The sequence below is a fragment of the Bos javanicus genome, chromosome 1 (genome assembly GCF_032452875.1).
Source record: "Bos javanicus breed banteng chromosome 1, ARS-OSU_banteng_1.0, whole genome shotgun sequence".
NCBI classification, from domain to species: domain Eukaryota; kingdom Metazoa; phylum Chordata; class Mammalia; order Artiodactyla; family Bovidae; genus Bos; species Bos javanicus.
In genome coordinates, this window is record NC_083868.1 from 99786412 (window position 1) to 99809454 (window position 23043).

Sequence of the window (23043 nt, forward strand, 5' to 3'; positions counted from 1 at the left end):
GAGAGGATGTGATGTTTAAGTGAGCTGGGAGCTGAAAAGAGAGGGCTGTAGGGGTGTGTTTGGCCACTGGGACCATGTTGGGAAGGTGTGTCTTCAAGAAGCAAGGAGACTGTGGGAAAACACTCTGCTACTGGCCCCAAGGGAGGGGACTGGGGCAAGGAGCAGCCTCAACTTGAGATGGTTTGGTGAAAAAGGGGGTTTGTAAGGGGAAGCTGGTTTCTCTTATGTGAAGGAGATGGAGGGAGAAATTTCGTCAAAGATTATGGCTCGGTGGTAAAGAATCTGCCTGCAAATACAGGAGACTCGGAGATGTGGGTTTGATCCCTGGATTGGGAAGATCCCCTGGAGGAGGAAATGGCAACCCACTCCAGGTATTCTTGCCAGGAAAATCCCATGGAGAGAAGAGCCTGGCGGGCTACAGTCCATGGGGTCACAAAGAGTTGGACATGACTAAGCGACAGAGGGTGCACAAGAATGTTGATAAGAACAGGCCTTGGTGTGCGGAGAGGAGAAACAAAGGGAAGGAAAATTGAGAGGAAAGGCGGGGCCTGCTATTTGTGTTGGTGGGTGTGAATTATGGGGGAGGAAGAGAGCAGAGATTTGGGGGTGGACTGGGAATTGTGACAAGGACACCTATGGGAGTGTCTATTCAGTGGGGATAATGATGCAGGCCCAAGGTTCCAAAAAAAGCAAAAGCTAGTGATGTATCTGCTTGCATGGTCCTCTTGGGTGCCTAGTGCTCTGCTGTGCTGGTGACTGTTGGCTGGTCCCTGCAGGAGAGAGGGGCAAGTGTTAGTCAGTCAGCTTTCTCTCCAAACTAGAGCTCCCACTTTTAAAAACAAAAACTTTAGGCTGCACTGGGTCTTCGTTGCAGTGTGCAGTCTTCTCTTGTTGTAGCGCATGGGCTCAGTGGCCACATGGCGTGTGGGATCTTGGTTCCCCAACCAGGCATTGAGCCTGTGTCTCCTGCATTGGAGGGCAGATTCTTAACCAGCGGATCACCAGGGACCTTCCACTTTTTAAGAGCACAGACTGTCATCACTTCCCTGTCCCACACAGAGCCTGGGATGGGACTGGGCAAGTGGCAGATTTTCACAAACTCATAACTGATGCTTGGAAAGCAAGGAGGGTAAATTTCAGCATAGGCAAGAGTTGCAAAGAGTTGGACATGATTGAGCACAGGTACACACAAAAGACTAGGTATAGACTTTTTAAAGTGGTAGAAGTTTAACCTGAAAATTAACCACACCATTACAAAGAAGGTGAAAGCCATGGAAGGCTTTGTAATTGAGAATGATTTCTAATGCCATGATTTTACAGGAAGGAAGCTGTGTGAATTGATTAACTTCTACGGTAATTTGTTGGCTGCTCATTATAGTCTCCTGTTTTGACTAATGAATACGTTTAGAGCTTCATCTCTGTGCAAGCTAAGGCATCCAGGCAGTTTGACTGTCTTAGAATAATTAGAGAATTTTGCATTGTCAGCCAGTGGGATACTTACCTCTCCCGGTGAACTTCACAGAGTATTTTTTTCTATTTCCTCTTCCTTCCCTCATTAGTGTCTGTTATGGAATTAAGCCCAACTCTCCAACAGATCACTATAAAACATTTTATAGACATTTATAGGACTGATCTGACTGAACTAAACTATTATTAATTTGCTAATTAGGATGGTAAGAAGACAGATGTTATTCTTATGTGAGATAATTTAGGGGAATTTATCATATTAGGGCTTAAAGATGTTTTATCTAATTTACTGAAGGGCTAAACCAGGAAAGTTAAATGTGTGATAAACATGCCCCCCTCAACCCTTTTGTGCCTGTGATACACATTTATAATTTATAATGCCGCTCTTTTCCTCTGAGCCTGCATATGACTTCACAATTCTGCATACAGCACTGGAAACAGCAAGAGGTTGGGACCTGACATGAAAGATGAACCAGACAGCTAATTGTTCCTACAAGACTAAGTCCCTCAGGGGTAGGCACCAGGTCCAAGTCAGGACTCGACACACAAGAGACTCTTAATAAATGGTTTTCGGAATGAATGATAGAGAGATGGATAAATTAATGGGTGGGTGAATAGTATTTCATTTTTTTTACTACTGGTTCAGGAAAGCCTGTGGGATGCATCTATCTCTGTGTTGTAGGGAACGTGCTTTGTATCACCTTGCGCCTGTGAACACTAGCTCACTGAATGATGTTGCTGGAAGAAAACTTAGAGAACATCTTTTCAGTTTTACAGAGATGAGAATAAGGTTCAGAGGAGGCATGCATCTAAAACCAGGAGCCACTCTGCCATTTCCTACACCTTACTAACTGTGAGACTTTTGGGGTCAATTTTGCCGCTTCATCTGTAACCTGGAGTAGGAAATGAAAACCTACTCCAGCATTCTTGCCTGGAAAATTCCATGTATAGAGGAGCCTGGCGGGTTACAGTCCATGGGGTCGCAAGAGTCAGACACGACTGAGTGACTTTCCCTTCATCTGTAAAGTGGGAAGAATGAGCTTGTCTGCTTTTCAGGATTATTGTGAAGCTTTAACAAGATAAGGAACTACAAAGTGCTTAGTGTAGTGCCAGGACTTCCCTGGTGGCTCAGGCGGTAAAGCGTCTGTCTACAATGAAGGAGACCTGGGTTCGATCCCTGGGTCGGGAAGATTTCCCTGGAGAAGGAAATGGCAATCCACTCCAGTACTATTGCCTGGAAAATCCCATGGACAGAGGAGCCTTGTAGGATACAGTCCATGGGGTTGCAAAGAGTCGGACACGGCAGAGCAACTTCACTTCACTTAGTGTAGTGCCTGGTACATGGTAAATGTGAAAACAAAATGTTAACTTTCTCCTTTTTCCTTTATTTTCATTAATATTAGCTGAACCAGTGATGGTACTTGGAGAAGGCAATGGCACCCCACTCCAGTACTCTTGCCTGGAAAATCCCATGGACGGAGGAGCCTGGTAGGCTGTGGTCCATGGGGTCGCGAAGAGTTGGACACGACTGAACGACTTCACTTTCACGCATTGGAGAAGGAAATGGCTACCCACTTCAGTGTTCTTGCCTGGAGAAGCCCAGGGAAGGGGGAGCCTGGTGGGGCCTCACAGAGTCAGGCACGACTTAAGTGACTCAGCAGCAGCAGCAGCAGTGATGATACTGTAGGTAGTTTTATCATAAGATTTATCATATTATGTTATACTGTGTTCTCCTTCCATATTTTCAGTGAATTGAAAACCTATGCTACCTGTGGATACAGAGCACCTACTGTAGACTGATGATAATTTTACTTTCAGATGGGACAGAAAATGAAATATTTGCTTGGAGAGCTGGATTAATCTCTTATATGAAGTAATTAGCATTCCCTCTGACATTTGCCATTTGGAACTGCGCATTGTTCCCAGTGCTGTCAAAAGTACATAGTAGAGTACACACTGCTATATTCAAAAGGGATAACCAACAAGGACCTGCTGTATAGCACAGGGAACTCTGCTCAATGTTAGTGCCAGCTGAGATGGGAGTGGGGTTGGAGGAGAACAGATACATGTTTATGCACGGCTGAGTCCCTTCCCTGTTCCCCTGAAACTATCACAGTATTGTTAATCGGCTATACCCCAATACAAAACGTTTTTGGTATTAGAAAATAAATAAAATTTAAAAATATATATAGTAGGTGCTCAATAAATATTTATGAAAAGAATGAAAAAAAACAGGCTAAACGATTCCCATTTTATACACATAGAAACTAAGACAAAGAGATGATAAGAAATGGGTTCTTATTAAACACAAATGAAACATTTTTTACATAGAAAATGTAAAATTCCTAAATTCATTGTTGTTTTCTTTGAATAATCATCTTGCTTCATAATACATTACACGTTTCATAGAAAATACGTTTATAAAAGTTGTCTTTAAATAATGCAGTGATGAAGTTTAATTTTAAAAAATGAGTGGGCTGAATTGTCCTTGAAAAAAAACCTCAGTGTTTATATTGTTTATTCAAACCTTCAGGTCAGTCATTAGTTGCTGGACGGGATGGGGGTGTGAAGAGGAGGAGAAAAAGGAGAAGCCTTAGTTGGCTTCGCACTGGTTGCCAGGAAGCACACAAAGACAGCATGCATGCATGCAACAAACAAGGCCATGTTGCTGGGAAGGTAGTCATCAGAGGCACACACTTCACTGGGACAGAAACCCTACAGCTGTGTCACCTTACACCTCAAGACAAGAAAACGGAGTTTAAATCCATGACATATGAATAAAAGCAAGGTTAGCCAAAGAGATTTTGAAACATTGCTTTTCTAATGCATTTTAAATGAGTATTAGAAGTTGCATTTTGTGTCAGTTGCTATAAACCCGGAAGAAAGCTTTTATACTCTTGTAATCAAGCCAGGTTAAACAGAATATCCGTGGTGGTGGGGGGAGGTGTTTTAAAAGGATTCAACAGTGGACTTGGAAAATAAACTGGAATTAAGGAAGAGTGAGGGTCAAGAGCTTTCATTCCCTGCCTCTGGGCTTGAATTTTTTGCCTCCTAATTGAGTGCCTTTAAAAGTACTTTTATTTTGGAATTCGATTGCTAAGTTGTTTCTTTTCAAAGGCACCTGTTGAGGGATAAAGAAAAAAAAAAAAAAACTTATAGAGAGAGTTGAAGACTGCTGAAAAGAGGTGAAGCCATTATGAGTTGCCAGAATGCTACCCCTGGGTTGAACAAAGGATCTCAGCCCCGGCCAGAGAACCTGGAGAAGACTTCACAAGGTGCAACTGCAAAGGAAGATGCCAGCACAGTGCTGCTTGAGAACCAACTCACCCTGGGCGACTTTGTCCAAATACAGAGAGCCTTTGAGGTAAGCACTCATCTTATTTGCTGGAGAGTTTGAGTTGTTTGTGAAAGGGGCAGGGATGGAACAAAGACTTTTCTCTTAAAAGATTTTTTTTTTAAATACACTTAATAGTTAAAAGGGCTTCACAGGTGGCTCAGTGGTAAAAAATCTGCCTGCAATGCAGGAGACATAGGTTCAATCCCTGGGTCAGAAAGATCCCCTGGAGCAGGAAATGGCAACCCACTCCAGTACTCTTGCCTGGGAAATCCCACGGACAGAGGAGCCTGGCAGGCTAACAGTCCATGGGGTCATGAAAGAGTCAGACACATTTGAGAGACACAATAACAACAGGGAACTGAAGAGAATTAATCCGACTTGGATTTAACATGAAGTAACTTTATGCATTGGTTCATTGGGTGAGATAAAATTATTTAGTATGAAATTGCTGCTACTGAATATCATTACCATCCAGGAAGGAAAATGAATTCCTGGACAATTTTTTTTTTAAGAGATCAATGTACTTTTGGAAAATAGAAAATTATGATGCTAAGAAGGGGAAGCCAGATCTCTAGGGTGACTCCCAGTAATAACCCTATCCCTCTGCAAATGCAAATAGGCACCTCCAGGTATATGGGCTTCCCAGGTGATGCTAATGGTAAAGAACCCACATGTCAGTGCAGGAGACACTAGAGATGCAGGTTTGATCCTCGGGTTGGGAAGATCCCCTGGAGTAGGAAATGCAACCCACTCCAGTGTTCTTGCCTGGAGAATCCCACGGACAGAGATGCCTGGTGGGCTACAGTCTGTGGGGTCACAGAGTCAGACACGACAGAGCATGCTCCCACGCATGCACCTCCTGTGTGAAGACATTCTCCCCTGCCTCACCCTAAGCAACATGGCTCCTTTTCATAGCAGGTAATGGCACTTCATTGTCCCAGATCTCCTGTGAGGAATCAGTCTGCCACTCTTTTTTGCAAATATTGGAGCAATGCCAATGAAAACAAAAAAATTTAAAATTTAATTCTACATATAAACCTTAGGAATTTTAGCTATAAATGAATAAGTCTCTTCTCTCTATCTCAATTAAGTTGGAACTCTGCAGATGTGCAGAATGAACAGCGTACATCAAAATGACTTTTAGCCTCTGCGCTGATAGGAAGTATTCTTCCATGCCGTGGAATTTCAGTAGATATGAGCCTCCATCCTTTCTACTTCATTACACTTGCTAAAATATGCTCTCAGGGCTTCAGGATGTCCTCTGAGGGTGCTTGAGAATGTCATGTTAATTTGAAACAGACATACAATGTTTGGGAATACCACCTTGAAACTAATAAAGCATGGTGAAATCTAACCATTCTATTGCCCTATAATTGGCACAAATTTTAATCTTTACCTACCCCCCAAATAGTTGCTAGCCACTGAAAAACTACTATATCCTATTTTGTATAACCAGTTAAATTCTACCTGTGTTGATAATGTCCCATTAGTATCAATCATCTCTTTTTAATAGACTCTATCATATTTAGTAGGACAGACATGCTCTACCCTACACTTTTCTCATTTTAATCTTCATGTTTTTGCAGTTCACCCAAACCCACTGGTCTGAAAAGACTTTTAGTGCTGCTCATGTCCAATGCCCTAAATGAATCTGGCATATTTTGATAGACATTGCAAACATTTTGACAGCTTGAGGGCATTCAGAAAAACGTAACCACAGACTTTGACAGCTTTGACTCTGGAATGAACAGAAAAGTGGGCAGTTTTGTTCTGGTGCTCAGAACATGAAGTAGAGTACTAGGGTCTGTTAGGAGAGTCTATGTTATAAAGTCCATGGGTTAGAGAGTGAAACTGCTACAAAAGGTTGGGGGTGGATGTTCTTTCTAAATTACTGATTAGTCTGGAGTGAACCAAAGTAAAATGGGACAATTCAATTTCAAGATCTTTTTTTTTTTTTTAAATCTCTAAATGTTTCAAAGACTGGATCACTTTTTTTGAAATTAACCACTTTGAAGATCAGGTTACCACTAATGGATCGAAAAGGAGAAAGAGATTACTATTCAGAGCTTGCATGAACCTAGAGGATCTAATGACAGCATTTAAAAAAGAAATTGAGCTTTGCAGGCTTACTTCAAGGAAAAGTGAAAGTCCATCCAATTTTAACAGACTCAACAGACAGAATGGAATCATCCAATGGCAAATGTACAACCAGGAATAAAAATTAGGCCCTCGATACAACACAGTTTCCACAAACACCACAGACACCTAGAGAAGAATGATACACTAGATGATTTCCACAAACTCCCTTCCATCTGTCGTGAGGGATGGGCCCACAGGTCACAGGTGTAGACTGCTGTAAAAGGAAAAATTGCCCTCAGGGGTTGTTCTGCATCATAGAAATCTGAAGGCAGTTATTTGTAGTCCATTCATTAAAGACACACTCTCAGAATGCCACAATTCTGAAACTGGATCCTTTTATCTCTTGTTTTGTTTTCTTGTACCCAGATTGCTTATTCGGAGCTGAAGAGTTGTCAGGTAATAGGTGAAGTCCATGTTCTTAAATAGCAGTAGCAATGCTTACTTGAAAAATGGAAAGATGAGTCTTTGAATTGTGTAGTGAATGTTTCACATGTTTCCAGATGAGTTATTACATACCATATAAATCTTAGTAGTAACATTTAGAAATAAAGTGCTTGGGACTTCCCTGGTGGTCCAGTGATTGAAACTTGCCTTCCAAGGTACAGGGTGCAGGTTTGATCCCTGGTTGGGGAGCTGAGATCCCACATGCCCCGTGGCCAAAAAACCAAGACATAAAACAGAAGCAATATTGTAAAAAATTCAATAAAGATGTTAAAAATCAGTTCAGTTCAGTTCAGTTACTCAGTCGTGTCCAACTCTTTTTGACCCTATAAATTGCAGCATGCCAGGCCTCCCTGTCCATCACCAACTCCCAGAGTTCACTCAGACTCACTTCCATCGAGTCAGTGATGCCATCCAGCCATCTCATCCTCTGTCGTCCCCTTCTCCTCCTGCCCCCAATCCCTCCCAGCATCAGAGTCTTTTCCAATGAGTCAACTCTTCACATGAGGTGGCCAAAGTACTGGAGTTTCAGCTTTAGCATCATTCCTTCCAAAGGAATCCCAGGGCTGATCTCCTTCAGAATGGACTGGTTGGATCTCCTTGCAGTCCAAGGGACTCTCAAGAGTCTTCTCCAACACCACAGTTCAAAAGCATCAGTTCTTCGGTGCTCAGCTTTCTTCACAGTCCAACTTTCACGTCCATACATGACCACTGGAAAAACCATAGCCTTGACTAGACATTAAAAATGGTCCACAACAAAAAATTCTTAAAAAAAAAAAAAAAAAAAGGAAAGAGAACCTGAGTAGTGCTTACATTGTTTGGTGGTATAAATGAGTCAGAATCAGTGTTTAAGAGTCGGGGGTCAGACTTCTTGGATTTGATTCCTTGTTTTGTCACTGACAATATAACTTTGTGCAAATCACTTAATCTCTCTGAGTCTCAGTTTCTTTTATTTCTAACCTGGGGATAGTAGGGTTGTTGTGAGGATTAAATGAAATATTACCTGGAAAGCACTTGAAAGAGTGCTTGATATAGAAAAAGTGCTCAGTCAACATAGTTATATTTTCAGTGAGTAGAAATTGAACAACATGGCCTTTAACAGTCTCTTAACTTTAACACATACATACCCCCCTAAAAAATTAAGCTTTGAATAACACTCACAACTATTCTTTTATATTCCTTTTGGTTGGGGTAGGAAGTGGAAACAATGAGTTGCAAAGACACAAATTCACATAGAAAAATACAAAAGCTCATCTTTTCATCTCGTATTTCATATTTGATTAGCATGTGAAAGATGTCAAGATATCTTGATCCTCTTCTTTAAAACAAAGGAGTTATCTGGATAGAAGTACTAGAAAAGTAACTATGAGTTTTGTTTTGTTTTGTTTTGTTTCTTTTAAGTGATGGTATCCAAAAAGCCATATTTCAGTTTGCAGGGAATGTAACTTGTATTAGTCATAGAACTGTAAAATGCTTGTTACCCAAACTTCCCTACTTAAAGAAATGATGTGCTCTCTGGATAGTCACATTATTTTAATGTTGAACATACTTTACATTTTCTTAGATACTTCAGTAGCCCATTATTGTGTGAAGAGGGATGCCTATGATTTGCTGATCTGATAGGAATCTTGAGAAGTAGAAATTAATGGTCCAAGGGAAATGGGATTTTGGAAACGCTGCATTGAGACTTGATATATTTTGATTTTTTTTCCCCAAGACTGTGACTATGTAGGTTCTTGATATTTCTTTTCTTGACTTCTCCATCATTGACTTCTTTATATCAGGACAATCTGCTCTTTGATCTTGGAAGCCTTGTTGCCTGTTTGGCTTGGGTCTATAGTTTGCTATGCTGCTGGACTCCCTGGATTGGGTCCTGACCTGCCTCTGTCAGCCACGCTGTCTGTAGCATCCCTTGGTACATCCTTTTTGGCCCTACCCTGTCTGCTCTGTGCTGCCATTTGCCCAGTTCAGTTCTGTTCAGTCGCTCAGTTGTGTCTGACTCCTTGCGACCCCGTGAATTGCAGCACGCCAGGCCTCCCTGTCCATCAACAATTCCTGGAGTTCACTCAAACTCACTTTCATTGAGTCCGTGATGCCATCCAGCCATCTCATCCTCTGTTGTCCCCTTCTCCTCCTGCCCCCGATCCCTCCCAGCATCAGAGTCTTTTCCAATGAGTCAACTCTTCACATGAGGTGGCCAAAGTACTGGCGTTTCAGCTTTAAAATCATTCTTTCCAAAGAACACCCAGGACCCATCTCCTTTAGAATGGACTGGTTGGATCTCCTTGCAGTCCAAGGGACCTCAAGAGTCTTCTCCAACACCACAGTTCAAAAGCATCAATTCTTTGGTGCTCAGCTTTATTCACAGTCCAACTCTCACATCCATACATGGCCATTTGCCCAAGTCCTACTAAATCTTAAGCTTCAGTTCAGTTCAGTTCAGTTGCTCAGTCATGTCCGACTATTTGCGACCCCATGAATCGCAGCACGCCAGGCCTCCCTGTCCATCACCAACTCCTGGAGTTCACTCAGACTCACGTCCATCGAGTCAGTGATGCCATCCAGCCATCTCATCTTCTGTCGTCCCCTTCTCCTCTTGCCCCCAATCCCTCCCAGCATCAGAGTCTTTTCCAATGAGTCAACTCTTCATATGAGGTGGCCAAAGTACTGGAGTTTCAGCTTTAGTATCATTCCTTCCAAAGAAATCCCAGGGCTGATCTCCTTCAGAATGGACTGGTTGGATCTCCTTGCAGTCCAAGGGACTCTCAAGAGTCTTTTCCAACACCACAGTTCAAAAGCATCAATTCTTCAGCGCTCAGCTTTCTTCACAGTCCAACTCTAACATCCATACATGACCACTGGAAAAACCATAGCCTTGACTAGATGAACCTTTGTTGGCAAAGTAATGTCTCTGCTTTTGAATATGCTATCTAGGTTGGTCATAACTTTTCTTCCAAGGAGTAAGCGTCTTTTAATTTCATGGCTGCAGTCACCATCTGCAGTGATTTTGGAGTCCAGAAAAATAAAGTCTGACACTGTTTCCACTGTTTCCCCATCTATTTCCCATGAAGTGGTGGGACCGGATGCCATGATCTTCATTTTCTGAATGTTGAGCTTTAAGCCAACTTTTTTACTCTCCTCTTTCACCTTCATCAAGAGGCTTTTTAGTTCCTCTTCACTTTCTGCCATAAGGGTGGTGTCATCTGCATATCTGAGGTTATTGATATTTTTCCCGGCAATCTTGATTCCAGCTTGTGCTTCTTCCAGCCCAGCATTTCTCATGATGTACTCTGCTTAAATAGTTTGAAATAAAGCTCCTAAACCATATGTAAAAGGTGAGCTATTTATGCTTAAAGTCGGAAGGGCCAAAACAGTTCAGTGTGAGAAAGGCATGGTAAAAATCCTAACAGAAAGTCCCCAGAGATGTTCAGGGAAGGTTCTCAGAACACAGTTATCTTGGGAGATGAATGGAATCTAAACACAATGCACTTGTGCTCACTTAACCTCGATAGACCAAAGTTCAGGAGGTATTTGCAGTTCTGAAAATTGTGCTTAAGGTATAATAAATGATTAAATCCACAGAATTTATGATGTATTCATGCTTGATTGTCTCTATAAAAATTCCCAACATTTTTGTCTACAGCAGGGCCTATGAACAATGTTTCCCTTGTACCAACAGGACAAAATCAAGAGTTCTGATGCCCTGCTAGGCAGGGTAGACTTTAAGGAATCCAGAAAATCACTGTTATCAAAAATTTAATTACATGCATTTACAGTTAGATAAGTCATATTAAACCCCTCTCCAAACAAACAAACAAACAAGAATGATCTCGGTCTGATCCTCCTGTTCCACCCCTTCCACCCTCACCTCTCCCAGACATGAGAAGGAGAAATTACTTGAGTAACCCAACTGATGGTGACAGTGTTGGTCTGTATTTTTAAAGTAAGTGGTGGGTGGGTGGGTGGGGGGTAATCTATTAAAAGGATATGAGATTGAAAAAAAAAAAAGATTCCCACTTTTTCCATTATTTGGCCTTTCATTTATATATATAAATGAATTTGTTTTATTTATTTATATTTTGTCCATGCCACTTGGCATGTGAGATCAGAGTTCTCTGACCAGGTATTAAACCCTAGCCCCTGGCATTGGAGGTCAGAGTCCTAGCCCCTGGACTGCTAGCGAAGTCCCTGTCCTTCTTTCTAAACTCTTAGGACTCTCCCAGTTCAGAAGGGACTTGCCTTCTCATTTCCCACTGTATCTTTGCTATTAATTTACCCAAATGGACAGGCCTTCCTAAATGTAGCTCCTGTTCCAGAACTCTTCTTACCTCTTGCTTCTTTTTTTTTTCTACTCTAGATATCACCATCCCAAATGCATAAATAAAACCATCCATCTTTGTTTCACCTCTCCTCAGAACTGTTAGATTTTGCTTGTCTCTGTCAAAATATGATACAGTCCATGAAGATCACTTAAAAATTATTTTTAAGGTAGGACTGATAGTTAACAACTGTATAGTATGGTATCCAATGAAGTTCTGAAATTAGAAAATTTTACAGGGTGTGCAAATTGTGTAAAGTATATGATAGCATATTCATGATAATGGTTTATTTATCACTCATGTAGAGGGCAGATATTTCTAATTGGCAGCAGCTCCAAGTAGGGATTCTAATAGGCAAGCTCCTTCCATCTTCTGCCTTCAGGCTGGCCATGTGTCAAGCTAGTCGTGGGAGTAAGAGCTTGAAGGAGCACATGGGGGAGGTTTCATGGGCCAAACTCCCCTCTCTACTGCCAGGGCAGCTGGAAAGGGGAGGCAGGCGTGTGCCCAGAAAACAGTCTCACTCACTATCCTCAGAGTGTAATGGTAGGAAAATTTACATCTCTCCTAATAAACCTGTGTGCTCTATTTCATAGATTAAGGAAAGCTATGTACCTAAGGATGCTTTATGTTTTGCCTTTGTTGCCAGGAAGTTCAAAGTTAAATTTAATCTTCGATTGATACAATGATTCTTAACATAAATTTTTCTGAAACAATTATCTTCTATTTTCATTCTATGATCCTTGTTCTTTTATCTTGATTTTAATGGTCTGACTGCGTATGTACTGTAACTGAACACTCAAGTTCTTTCTGGAAATCAGTGGAGGTAGAAATGATGAATAAAAATTTAATGTCTTTGAAGTATGGTGAGATTTTACCAAATACCTCTGTAGGTATTGTGTGATTTGATCCTCTCACCAGCCTGGAATGTAGTCAAGGCACGTATTTTTATTTCCCATTTACACATGAGGATAATAAAGCTCAAAGATATTTAACTGAGTTACCCTATAGAGCAGAGCCAGGGCCCTCGAGTAGACTGTCAATCTTCTAGCCCTTTGTATGGCAGGGCTCCCACTGGCCACCAGGCACCCATCCTTTGGGATTTGCTCTAAGGAACAGGAATCCAGTAGGATACGGACTTTAATAATCAAATGAACATGTCAAGTTAGTACCACACAGACACTGTGCCTTGGTCACTTGGAATTAATCCAAATCAGCAAATAATAAGCCACGTCCGAGGTCAGCGGCAGAAGCCGGGAGGACCCCATGCCCGAAGGGCGGCGGCCAAGAGGAGTTACCCCACATGCGAGGTCAGGAGCAGCAACCGAGAGTACCAGACTGCGATGGCGCAGGAACAGCCGAGAGGAGCTACCCGGCATCCGAGGTCAGGGGCGGCGGCCAGGAAGAGATACCCCACGCCCCTAAGCCTGAGGCCAGGGGCGGCGGCAGGGAGGAGCAACCCCACGTCCAAGGAGCCCTGGCTGCGCGGGTGCAGGAGGGCCTAGAGGAGCTATCCCACGCTGAAGGTCAGAAAGAGCTGCGGTGAGGAGATACCCCTTGTCCAAGATAAGGAGCAATGGCTGCGCTTTGCTGGAGCAGAGGTGAAGAGATACCCCACGCCCAAGGTAAGAGAAACCCAAGAAAGACGGTAGGTGTTGCAAGAGAGCATCAGAGGGCAAACACACTGAAACCATACTCACAGAAAACTAGTCAATCTAATCACACTAGGACCACAGCCTTGTCTAACTCAGTGAAACTAAGCCATGCCCGTGGGGCAACCCAAGATGGGCGGGTCATGATGGAGAGATCTGACAGAATGTGGTCCACTGGAGAAGGGAATGGCAAACCACTTCAGTATTCTTGCCTTGAGAACCCCATGAACAGTATGAAAAGGCAAAATGATAGGATACTGAAAGAGAAACTCCCCAGGTCAGTAGGGGCCCAATATGCTACTGGAGATCAGTGGAGAAATAACTCCAGAAAGAATGACGGGATGGAGCCAAAGCAAAAAGAATACCCAGCTGTGGATGTGACTGGTGATAGAAGCAAGGTCCGATGCTGTAAAGAGCAATATTGCATAGGAACCTGGAATGTCAGGTCCATGAATCAAGGCAAATTGGAAGTGGTCAAACAAGAGATGGCAAGAGTGAATGTCGACATTCTAGGAATCAGCGAACTGAAATGGACTGGAATGGGTGAATTTAACTCAGATGACCATTATATCTACTACTGCGGGCAGGAATCCCTCAGAAGAAATGGAGTAGCCATCATGGTCAACACAGGTCTGAAATGCAGTACTTGGATGCAATCTCAAAAATGACAGAATGATCTCTGTTCACTTCCAAGGCAAACCATTCAATATCACAGTAATCCAAGTCTATGCCCCAACCAGTAATGCTGAAGAAGCTGAAGTTGAATGGTTCTATGAAGACCTACAAGACCTTTTAGAACTGACACTCAAAAAAGATGTCCTTTTCATTATAGGGGACTGGCATGCAGAAGTAGGAAGTCAAGAAACACCTGGAGTAACAGGCAAATTTGGCCTTGGAATATGGAATGAAGCAGGGCAAAGACTAATAGAGTTTTGCCAAGAAAATGCACTGGTCATAACAAACACCCTCTTCCAACAACACAGGAGAAGACTCTATACATGGACATCACCAGATGGTCAACACCAAAATCAGATTGATTATATTCTTTGCAGCCAAAGATGGAGAAGCTCTATACAGTCAGGAAAAACAAGACCAGGAGCTGACTGTGGCTCAGATCATGAACTCCTTATTGCCAAATTCAGACTTAAATTGAAGAAAGTAGGGAAAACCACTAGACCATTCAGGTATGACTTAAATCAAATCCCTTATGATTATACAGTGGAAGTGAGAAATAGATTTAAGGGCCTAGATCTGATAGATAGAGTGCCTGATGAACTATGGGCTGAGATTCGTGACATTGTACAGGAGACAGGGATCAAGACCATCCCCATGGAAAAGAAATGCAAAAAAGCAAAATGTCTGTCTGGGGAGGCCTTACAAATAGCTGTGAAAAGAAGAGAAGTGAAAAGCAAAGGAGAAAAGGAAAGATATAAACATCTGAATGCAGAGTTCCAAAGAATAGCAAGAAGAGATAAGAAACCTTCTTCAGCGATCAATGCAAAGAAATAGAGGAAAACAACAGAATGGGAAAGACTAGAGATCTCTTCAAGAAAATTAGAGATACCAAAGGAACATTTCATGCAAAGATGGGCTCGATAAAGGACAGAAATGGTATGGACCTAACAGAAGCAGAAGATATTAAGAAGAGATGGCAAGAATACACAGAAGAACTGTACAAAAAGAGCTTCACAACCCAGATAATCACGATGGTGTGATCACTGACCTAGAGCCAGACATCCTGGAACATGAAGTCAAGTGGGCCTTAGAAAGCATCACTACAAACAAAGCTAGTGGAGGTGATAGAATTCCAGTTGAGCTATTCCAAATCCTGAAAGATGATGCTGTGAAAGTGCTGCACTCAATATGCCAGCAAATTTGGAAAACTCAGCAGTGGCCACAGGACTGGAAAAGGTCAGTTTTCATTCCAATCCCAAAGAAAGGCAATGCCAAAGAATGCTCAAACTACCACACAATTGCACTCATCTCACACGCTAGTAAAGTAATGCTCAAAATTCTCCAAGCCAGGCTTCAGCAATACGTGAACTGTGAACTTCCTGATGTTCAAGCTGGTTTTAGAAAAGGCAGAGGAACCAGAGATCAAATTGCCAACATCTGCTGGATCATGGAAAAAGCAAGAGAGTTCCAGAAAAACATCTATTTCTGCTTTATTGACTATGCCAAAGCCTTTGACTGTGTGGATCACAATAAACTGTGGAAAATTCTGGAAAAGATGGGAATACCAGACCACCTGATCTGCCTCTTGAGAAATTTGTATGCAGGTCAGGAAGCAACAGTTAGAACTGGACATGGAACAACAGACTGGTTTCAAATAGGAAAAGGAGTATGTCAAGGCTGTATATTGTCACTCTGTTTATTTAACTTATATGCAAAGTACATCATGAGAAACACTGGACTGGAAGAAACACAAGCTGGAATCAAGATTGCCGGGAGAATTATCAATAGCCTCAGATATGCAGATGACACCACCCTTATGGCAGAAAGTGAAGAGGAACTAAAAAGCCTGTTGTTGAAAGTGAAAGTGGAGAGTGAAAACGTTGGCTTAAAGCTCAACATTCAGAAAACTATGATCATGGCATCGGGTCCAATCACTTCATGGGAAATAGATGGGGAAACAGTGGAAACAGTGTCGGATTATTTTTCTGGACTCCAAAATCACTGCAGATGGTGACTGCAGCCATGAAATTAAAAGACGCTTACTCCTTGGAAGGAAAGTTATGACCAACCTAGATAGCATATTCAAAAGCAGAGACATTACTTTGCCAACAAAGGTTCGTCTAGTCAAGTCTATGGTTTTTCCTGTGGTCATGTGTGGATGTGAGAGTTGGACTGTAAAGAAGGCTGAGCACCAAAGAATTGATGCTTTTGAACTGTGGTGTTGGAGAAGACTTTGAGTGACCCTTGGACTGCAAGGAGATCCAACCAGTCCATTCTGAAGGAGATCAGCCCTGGGATTTCTTTGGAAGGAATGATGCTAAAGCTGAAACTCCAGTACTTTGGCCACCTCATGTGAAGAGTTGACTCATTGGAAAAGAGTCTGATGCTGGGAGGGAATAGGGGCAAGAGGAGAAGGGGATAACAGAGGATGAGATGGCTGGATGGCATCACTGACTCGATGGACGTGAGTCTCAGTGAACTCCGGGAGTTGGTGATGGACAGGGAGGCCTGGCGTGCTGCGATTCATGGGGTCGCAAAGAGTCGGACACGACTGAGCAACTGATCTGATCTGATAATAAATCAATGCAGAGAAGGGTGGGAGAATGTAAGGGAAGGATAGGAGTAACTCATTGCTTTTTTATTACTTTTTCCTTTCTGAAGGCATTCACTGGAGGCCTGTGAGAAGGTAAACAAGTAAAGCTTAATCTACTACTGTATTCCATAGTACAGAGTGCATCCAGCAATCTCAGTCAGTCCATCACTTGCTGACCAAAAGCAGCAGGTCAGAGCATTTCTCACTCCAGCTCCCTTAGAAGAATCAAAAAACCTCATTTTTTATGGCAGCAGAAAATCGGTGAACCCTGCAGGTGCCCATCCTCATCATTAAGGTAATAGCATGAAGACAAATTTGATAGCCCTGCAGTTGGCACAAACGGGAACGACAGAGGGTGCTTTGGTGGTTTTGTCTGAGTTGTTAGAATTCATGGGGAGGTTAACAAAGGATGCCATCATTGGAACACAAGCAAGTGAAGTTCTCTGTCAACACATATGAAAAATCGGCCTTCCTGAACACTGCTGCCCTTGTGCTGAATTTTGTGACAAGTTCTAACAGCTTCATGCCTTTTCTAATTTCTCTGTTTGCTTTCAGAAATGTCATTTATAAAAATTAATCTAGATCAGAAAGGGTGATGAAGAGTACTTTTGAGGGACAAACATTTTAACCTTAAGCTTTGGCCAGGATTGGAGTAGAGAAGGCAAGCAAGAAACTTGTTATAAAGGAGAAAGAAAGCAAGCAAAGATGCCTACTGCTATTCATTTGTAGTATATCAATTTAACGAGACCTTTACACCATGGGCCTGTGTGCTTCCTCAGTCACTTCAGTTGTGTCCAACTCTTTGTGACCCCATGGGTCATAGCCTGCCAGGCCCCACTGTCCATGAGATTTCCCAGGCAAGAATACTGGAGTGGGGTGCCATGCCCTCCTCCAAAGGATCTTTCCAACCCAGGGATCGAGCCTCATCTCTATGTCTCCTCTATAGCAGGCAGATTGTTTATTGCTGAGCCACCAGAGAAACCAAGATGAAGGGCACAGCCTACCTTTTCAAATTTCCTAAAAATTAAGAAAGAAAAATGAGGAAAACAGACAATTGGAGAGATATAATTTGCGCTGTTTTGATTTTGCATTTGTGCTGTGTTAGCAAGTATAGTTACACCCAATGATTAGACAGGAGCCCTCTGAATTGCCCTTCATGATTTCTGATCTTTCCCTGAAGCTTTGGTCAGACACAAGTCCCTCGGGTCATTTTTTCCTCTCATCAGGTGTTACCAACATATTATGGAAAAGAGTCTTGTTAGATCTTGACTCTGGGCACCAGCATTCTCTGCTGAGGACTTCCAGGGATACAGTTTTCCTATACTCTATTGCTTCCCATGTTCTCTCTTCTTAATTCTCACAACCTCTGAGGCCAGCTTCTCACACTGGTCTTTCTCCAGATCTGTCCAGTATGGCAGCCTTGAGCCAAAGGTGGCTATTTAAATTAAAATGAAATAAAGTTCAGTTGAGTTCAGTTGCTCAGTCATGTCTGACTCTTTGTGACTCCATGAACTGCAGCACGCCAGGCCTCCCTGTCCATCACCAACTCCTGGAGTCCACCCAAACCCCTGTCCATTGAGTCGGTGATACCATACAGCCATCTCATCCTCTGATGTCCTCTCCTCTTCCTGCCCTCAATCTTTCCCAGCATCAGGGTCTTTTCAAATGAGTCAGCTTTTTGCATCAGGTGGCCAAAGTATTGGAGTTTCAGCTTCAACATCACTCCTTCCAATGAACACCCAGGACTGATCTCCTTTAGGATGGAATGGTTGGATCTCCTTATGGTTCAAGGAACTCTCAAGAGTCTTCTCCAACACCACAGTTCAAAAGCATCAATTCTTCAGCACTCAGCTATCTTATAGTCCAACTCTCACATCTATACATGACCACTGGAAAAACCATAGCCTTGACTAGATGGACCTTTGTTGACAAAGTGATGTCTCTGCTTTTTAATACGCTAAGTTGCTCATAACTTTCCTTCCAAGGAGTAAGCATAATAAAGTTAGAACTTACTTAATAAAATAAAAGTTCAGTTCCTCACAAGCACCAGCCATGTTGAAAGTATTCAGTAAGTACATGTGGCTAGTAGTCACCACAGTGAAGAGTACAGATTATAGAACATTTTCTTCATCAGAGAAAGTTCTATTAGACAATTAGACCTTTTTCTTGGTGTCCAAGTAGCTTGCCCCCTTTCCATACTTCTGGTCATATATATATGGCCAACAGGCTACTCTCAGCCCCTCAGTACCCCCTGGAAGTATACCAGACTCCTCATTCCTTAGAGCCTGGAGGCCAAACTGATTATTAGCTCCGGTGATTGTTGGTGTTGTTCAGTCACTCAGTCATATCCTACTCTTTGCGACCCTGTAAACTGCAGCATGCCAGGCTTCCCTGTCCTTCACTATCTCCCGGAGTTTGCTCAAACTGATATCCATTGAGTTGGTGACACCACCCAACCATCTCATCCTCTGTTGCCCCTTCTCCTCCTGCCCTCAATTTTTCCAACATCAGGGTCTTTTCCAGTCAGTTGGCTCTTTGCATCAAGTGGCTGAAGTATTGGAGCTTCAGCTTCAGCCTCAGTCACTTCAGTGAATATTCAGGATCGATTTCCTTTTGGATTGACTGGTTTGACCTCCTTGCTGTCCAAGAAACTCTCAAGAGTCTTCTCCAGAACCACACTTTGAAAGCATCAATTCTTCAGTGCTCAGCCTTCTTTACAGTCCAACTCTCACATCCATATATGACTACTGGAAAACCATAGTTTTGACTATATGGACTTTTGTTGGCAAAGTGAATGTCTCTGCTTGTTAATATGCTGTCTAGGTTTGTCATAGCTTTTCTTCCAAGGAATAAGCCTCTTTTAATTTCGTCACCATCTGCAGTGATTTCAGAGCCCAAGAAGATAAAATCTGTCACTGTTTCCGCTTTTCCCTCATTTATTTGCCATGAAGTGATGGGACCACCTGCCATAATCTTAGTTTTTTGAATTTTGAGTTTTAAACCAGGTTTTTCCACTCTCCTCTTTTACCCTCATAAAGAGGCTCTTTAGTTCCTCTTCACTTTCTGCCTTTAGTGTGGTATGATCTGCATATCTGACATTGTTGATATTTTTTTCTGTCAATCTTGATTCCAGCTTGTGAGATATCCAGCTTTGCCCCTAGAGATACCAGAAAATATTTTCCTTTTTAATTTAGTCTAAGACCCATTTCTCCATTTTACCAGGACTGTAGAGAATGGGGACATCCATTTCTCTCTAAGGAATCCTTACCTCCCCCCTTCAAGCCCAGAGCTCACCTCTCCCCACTGGTATTCAGTTAGGCTTACAGTTCCAACAAGTCAGTCACAAAATTATCTGACACTGGATGGAGCATTACCCATATTGTCCATTCTTGTAGCATTTTAGTTATTAAGTGTATTCCTGTTTTAGAACCTATCAAATGCTGGTGCCTCAGGTTGAAATATTCCTGCTTCTCTCCCCACAATCTCCAGCTAATTCCTATTCATACTTCATGTTTAAATACTGCTCTCCCCAGAAAGCCTTCTCTCTCCACCCTGGCTGGATTAATATCTTAATATCTATTCCTGTCTCCTTTCCTCATAGCTCCTGTATGTTCTTCTCTTGTACTAATTGCAGATGCTCTGATTAAGTACAACTAGAGCCAAGTAGAAGGATCAGAAAGGCAGAGAGAAATCCGTGTGAGATCCCGGAAGGTGGAGACCCTGGGTGCAAATGAGATCATCTTGAGGAAAGAGCCCAGTGTCTAAGACTGGATCTTAGGGAAATCCTTCAAGGGGGTAAAGAAACAACTGGAGTCCTTACATACAATACAATACAGAAAGAGAAGCAGGGTTATTTCCTAGAAATAACCTAGGGAGGAGAAACAGGAAACAGGAAAACAGGCAAACAGGAAAAGTTGGTGCAGCCAGTCATACACAATTTCATTTAACAATCCTTTTAAAAACAAGTTAGAATGAATACAACATTTTCATGGTTATAAAATCAAATGTATCATGTGAAATCCCCTCTGGCCCACCTTCAGTGACTAGTCTGGGTAACTACTCCTTTTTTTTTTTTTATGGTAGTTGTGCTTTTTTTTATTGTAATGGTTTTATTTTTTAATTGAAGGATGATTTCTTTATAATGTTGTATCACTTTCTGCCATACAATAATGCGATTGTTAACTATTCAATGCTGCATCCTTCCAGTGTGTTTTTTGTTCATATCTACCCATATATGCACATATACATATCATATGTAGCTTTATTTTACATACAATGTTATTTTACATATAATACATATTACATACTTCGTCATATTTTGTGCATTCAAGGAAAAGTACCATATAAATAGCTGCTAAACATGTTAAAAGATGCTCAAATTCACTAGGAACTGGATTTGAAGTTCTAAGCAAGAAAGAAGACAGCCTTTTCATTCATCAGCTTAGAAAATATTAGAAAGATAGATGATATTTTCTGTTGGCAAAGAATCAGGGAAATGGACACTATTACTAAGACTATAAATTGTCAAGGCTGTTTTTGGTAGGCAATTTTCCAAAATATATCAAATGTACAATTTTTGAACCAGCAATTCTAATTCTACAAGCTGTCCTAAATAAATTATGACAGGGGCAGAAATAAAATTTGTATATAATATTCATTGTAATATTGTCAATAAAATGGAGTATTTAAAATAGCCCACATGTTCATCAATAAATTAATGGATAAATAAATTGAGGTAAACTTCTACTACTCTGCTATTAAAAAGAATAAGGAAGACACCAAATTGCCATGATTTACTATTCAGTGAAAAGAAGAAAATAACAGAAAAGTGCATAATATTATTCTAAAATGAAAAATGTGTGTTTTTGTGTATGTGTACAAGGTCTCAATTATGGAAAAATAGAACCATGCCTGTAGCAAGGTAAGGTATGCCAAATGGCTTTGTGGGCTTTTTATCTATACCATAATTCGATGCAAAGATAAATGTTATTAAAATATCAGTATATCTTAATAGCCTAAAGACTTGTTGCTACTATTTTCAAAACATATGGTCTAATGATGCTGAATTTAAAAGCAGGACCATTTTTGGACTTTCCTGTTGGTACAGTGGTTAGGACTCTGTGCTTCCATTGTAGGGGGCATGAGTTCAATCCCTGGTCAGGAAATTAAAATCCTTTATGCTTCTCTGTGTGACAAAAAAAGATTAAAAAGTTAAAGTTAAAAAAAATAAAAATAAAAGTAGCATCTCCTCTAGATATGTTGTCTTAATATTACGTAGTTTTTTTCAGGAGAAGGAAATGGCAACCCACTCCAGTGTTCTTGCCTGGAGAATCCCAGGGATGGGGGAGCCTGGTGGGCTGCCGTCTCTGGGGTCACACAGAGTTGGACACGACTGAAGTTACTTAGCAGTTTTCTTCATCACTTTCCTTTCACTGAGCTTTAGCATCAAGAGAGAGACTATAGAGACCTATTTTATTGCCTATATTTTACAGATGAGGAAACAAAAATCCAAATGAAAGGATTTATCCAGGTTCATTTGACTTGTTGGCAGAACCAGAATATCACCCAAAGTAGTCTGATATCTATTTCTGTCTGTTTATTCTTAGTGAAGAATGCTAAACTTCACTCAAACTTACTTCTAATTTTCCAATGTTATTTTATACAGTGTTATCTTATAATTTGGGCTTTCTTTACTACTCTGACCCCCCACAAAGTGAAAGTCACTCAGTCGTGCCTGACTCTTTGCGACCCCATGGACTATACAGTCGATGGAATTCTCAAGAATCGAACCCACGTCTCTTATGTCTTCAGCATTGGCAGGCAGATCTTTATCACTGCACCACCTGGGAAGTCCAGTGTGGTTATGTGTACACACACACACACACACACATATACACACACACACATATACATATACATATATACAGTGTCTTACTCTTTCCAGGAGACTTAATACAATATGACAGATGGGTAGCTTACAAACAACAGAAGTTTATTACTCACACTTCCAGGGACAGGGAGTCTGAGACCAGGGAACCAGGATGGATGGGTGAAGACCCTCTCCCAGGCTGCAGACTTCTTGCTGTGTCTTCACACGGTAGAGAGGGCTAGGGAGCTCTAGATGTCTCTTATACAAGAACACTAATTCCATTCATAAGAGCTCCATATTCATAAACTATCAGTTTCCAAAGGCCTCACTGCCTAATATCATCATGTTGGGCATTAAAATTTCAATTGGTGAATTTTGAGGGGACACGAATATTCAGACCATAGTACATCATTTTACCTCAGTCATTTAAAAGTGAGTTCAGGCATGATAATAGTTTGCCCCAGTTAGCTCAAAATATATCTTTTAAGAACAAGGGCCTTCTTCTAAATTTAACTTCATGTATTACCTAATAAAATGTGTATATTAAAATATCC

General features: G+C 41.6%; 1 protein-coding gene across 2 annotated transcripts in view; it reads left to right on the forward strand.

The window, feature by feature from the left end:
- Positions 1 to 4000: 4000 nt before the first annotated feature.
- Positions 4001 to 23043, forward strand: part of WDR49 (WD repeat domain 49) — a 169329-nt gene continuing 150286 nt past the window's right edge. For both annotated transcript variants that reach the window (XM_061416711.1, XM_061416703.1), the window contains exons 1-2: positions 4001 to 4255; positions 4585 to 4831. In XM_061416711.1, coding sequence (XP_061272695.1) covers positions 4664 to 4831 — 168 coding nt within the window. In that variant the 5' untranslated portion in view covers positions 4001 to 4255; positions 4585 to 4663. The remainder of the gene's footprint in view (positions 4256 to 4584; positions 4832 to 23043) is intronic.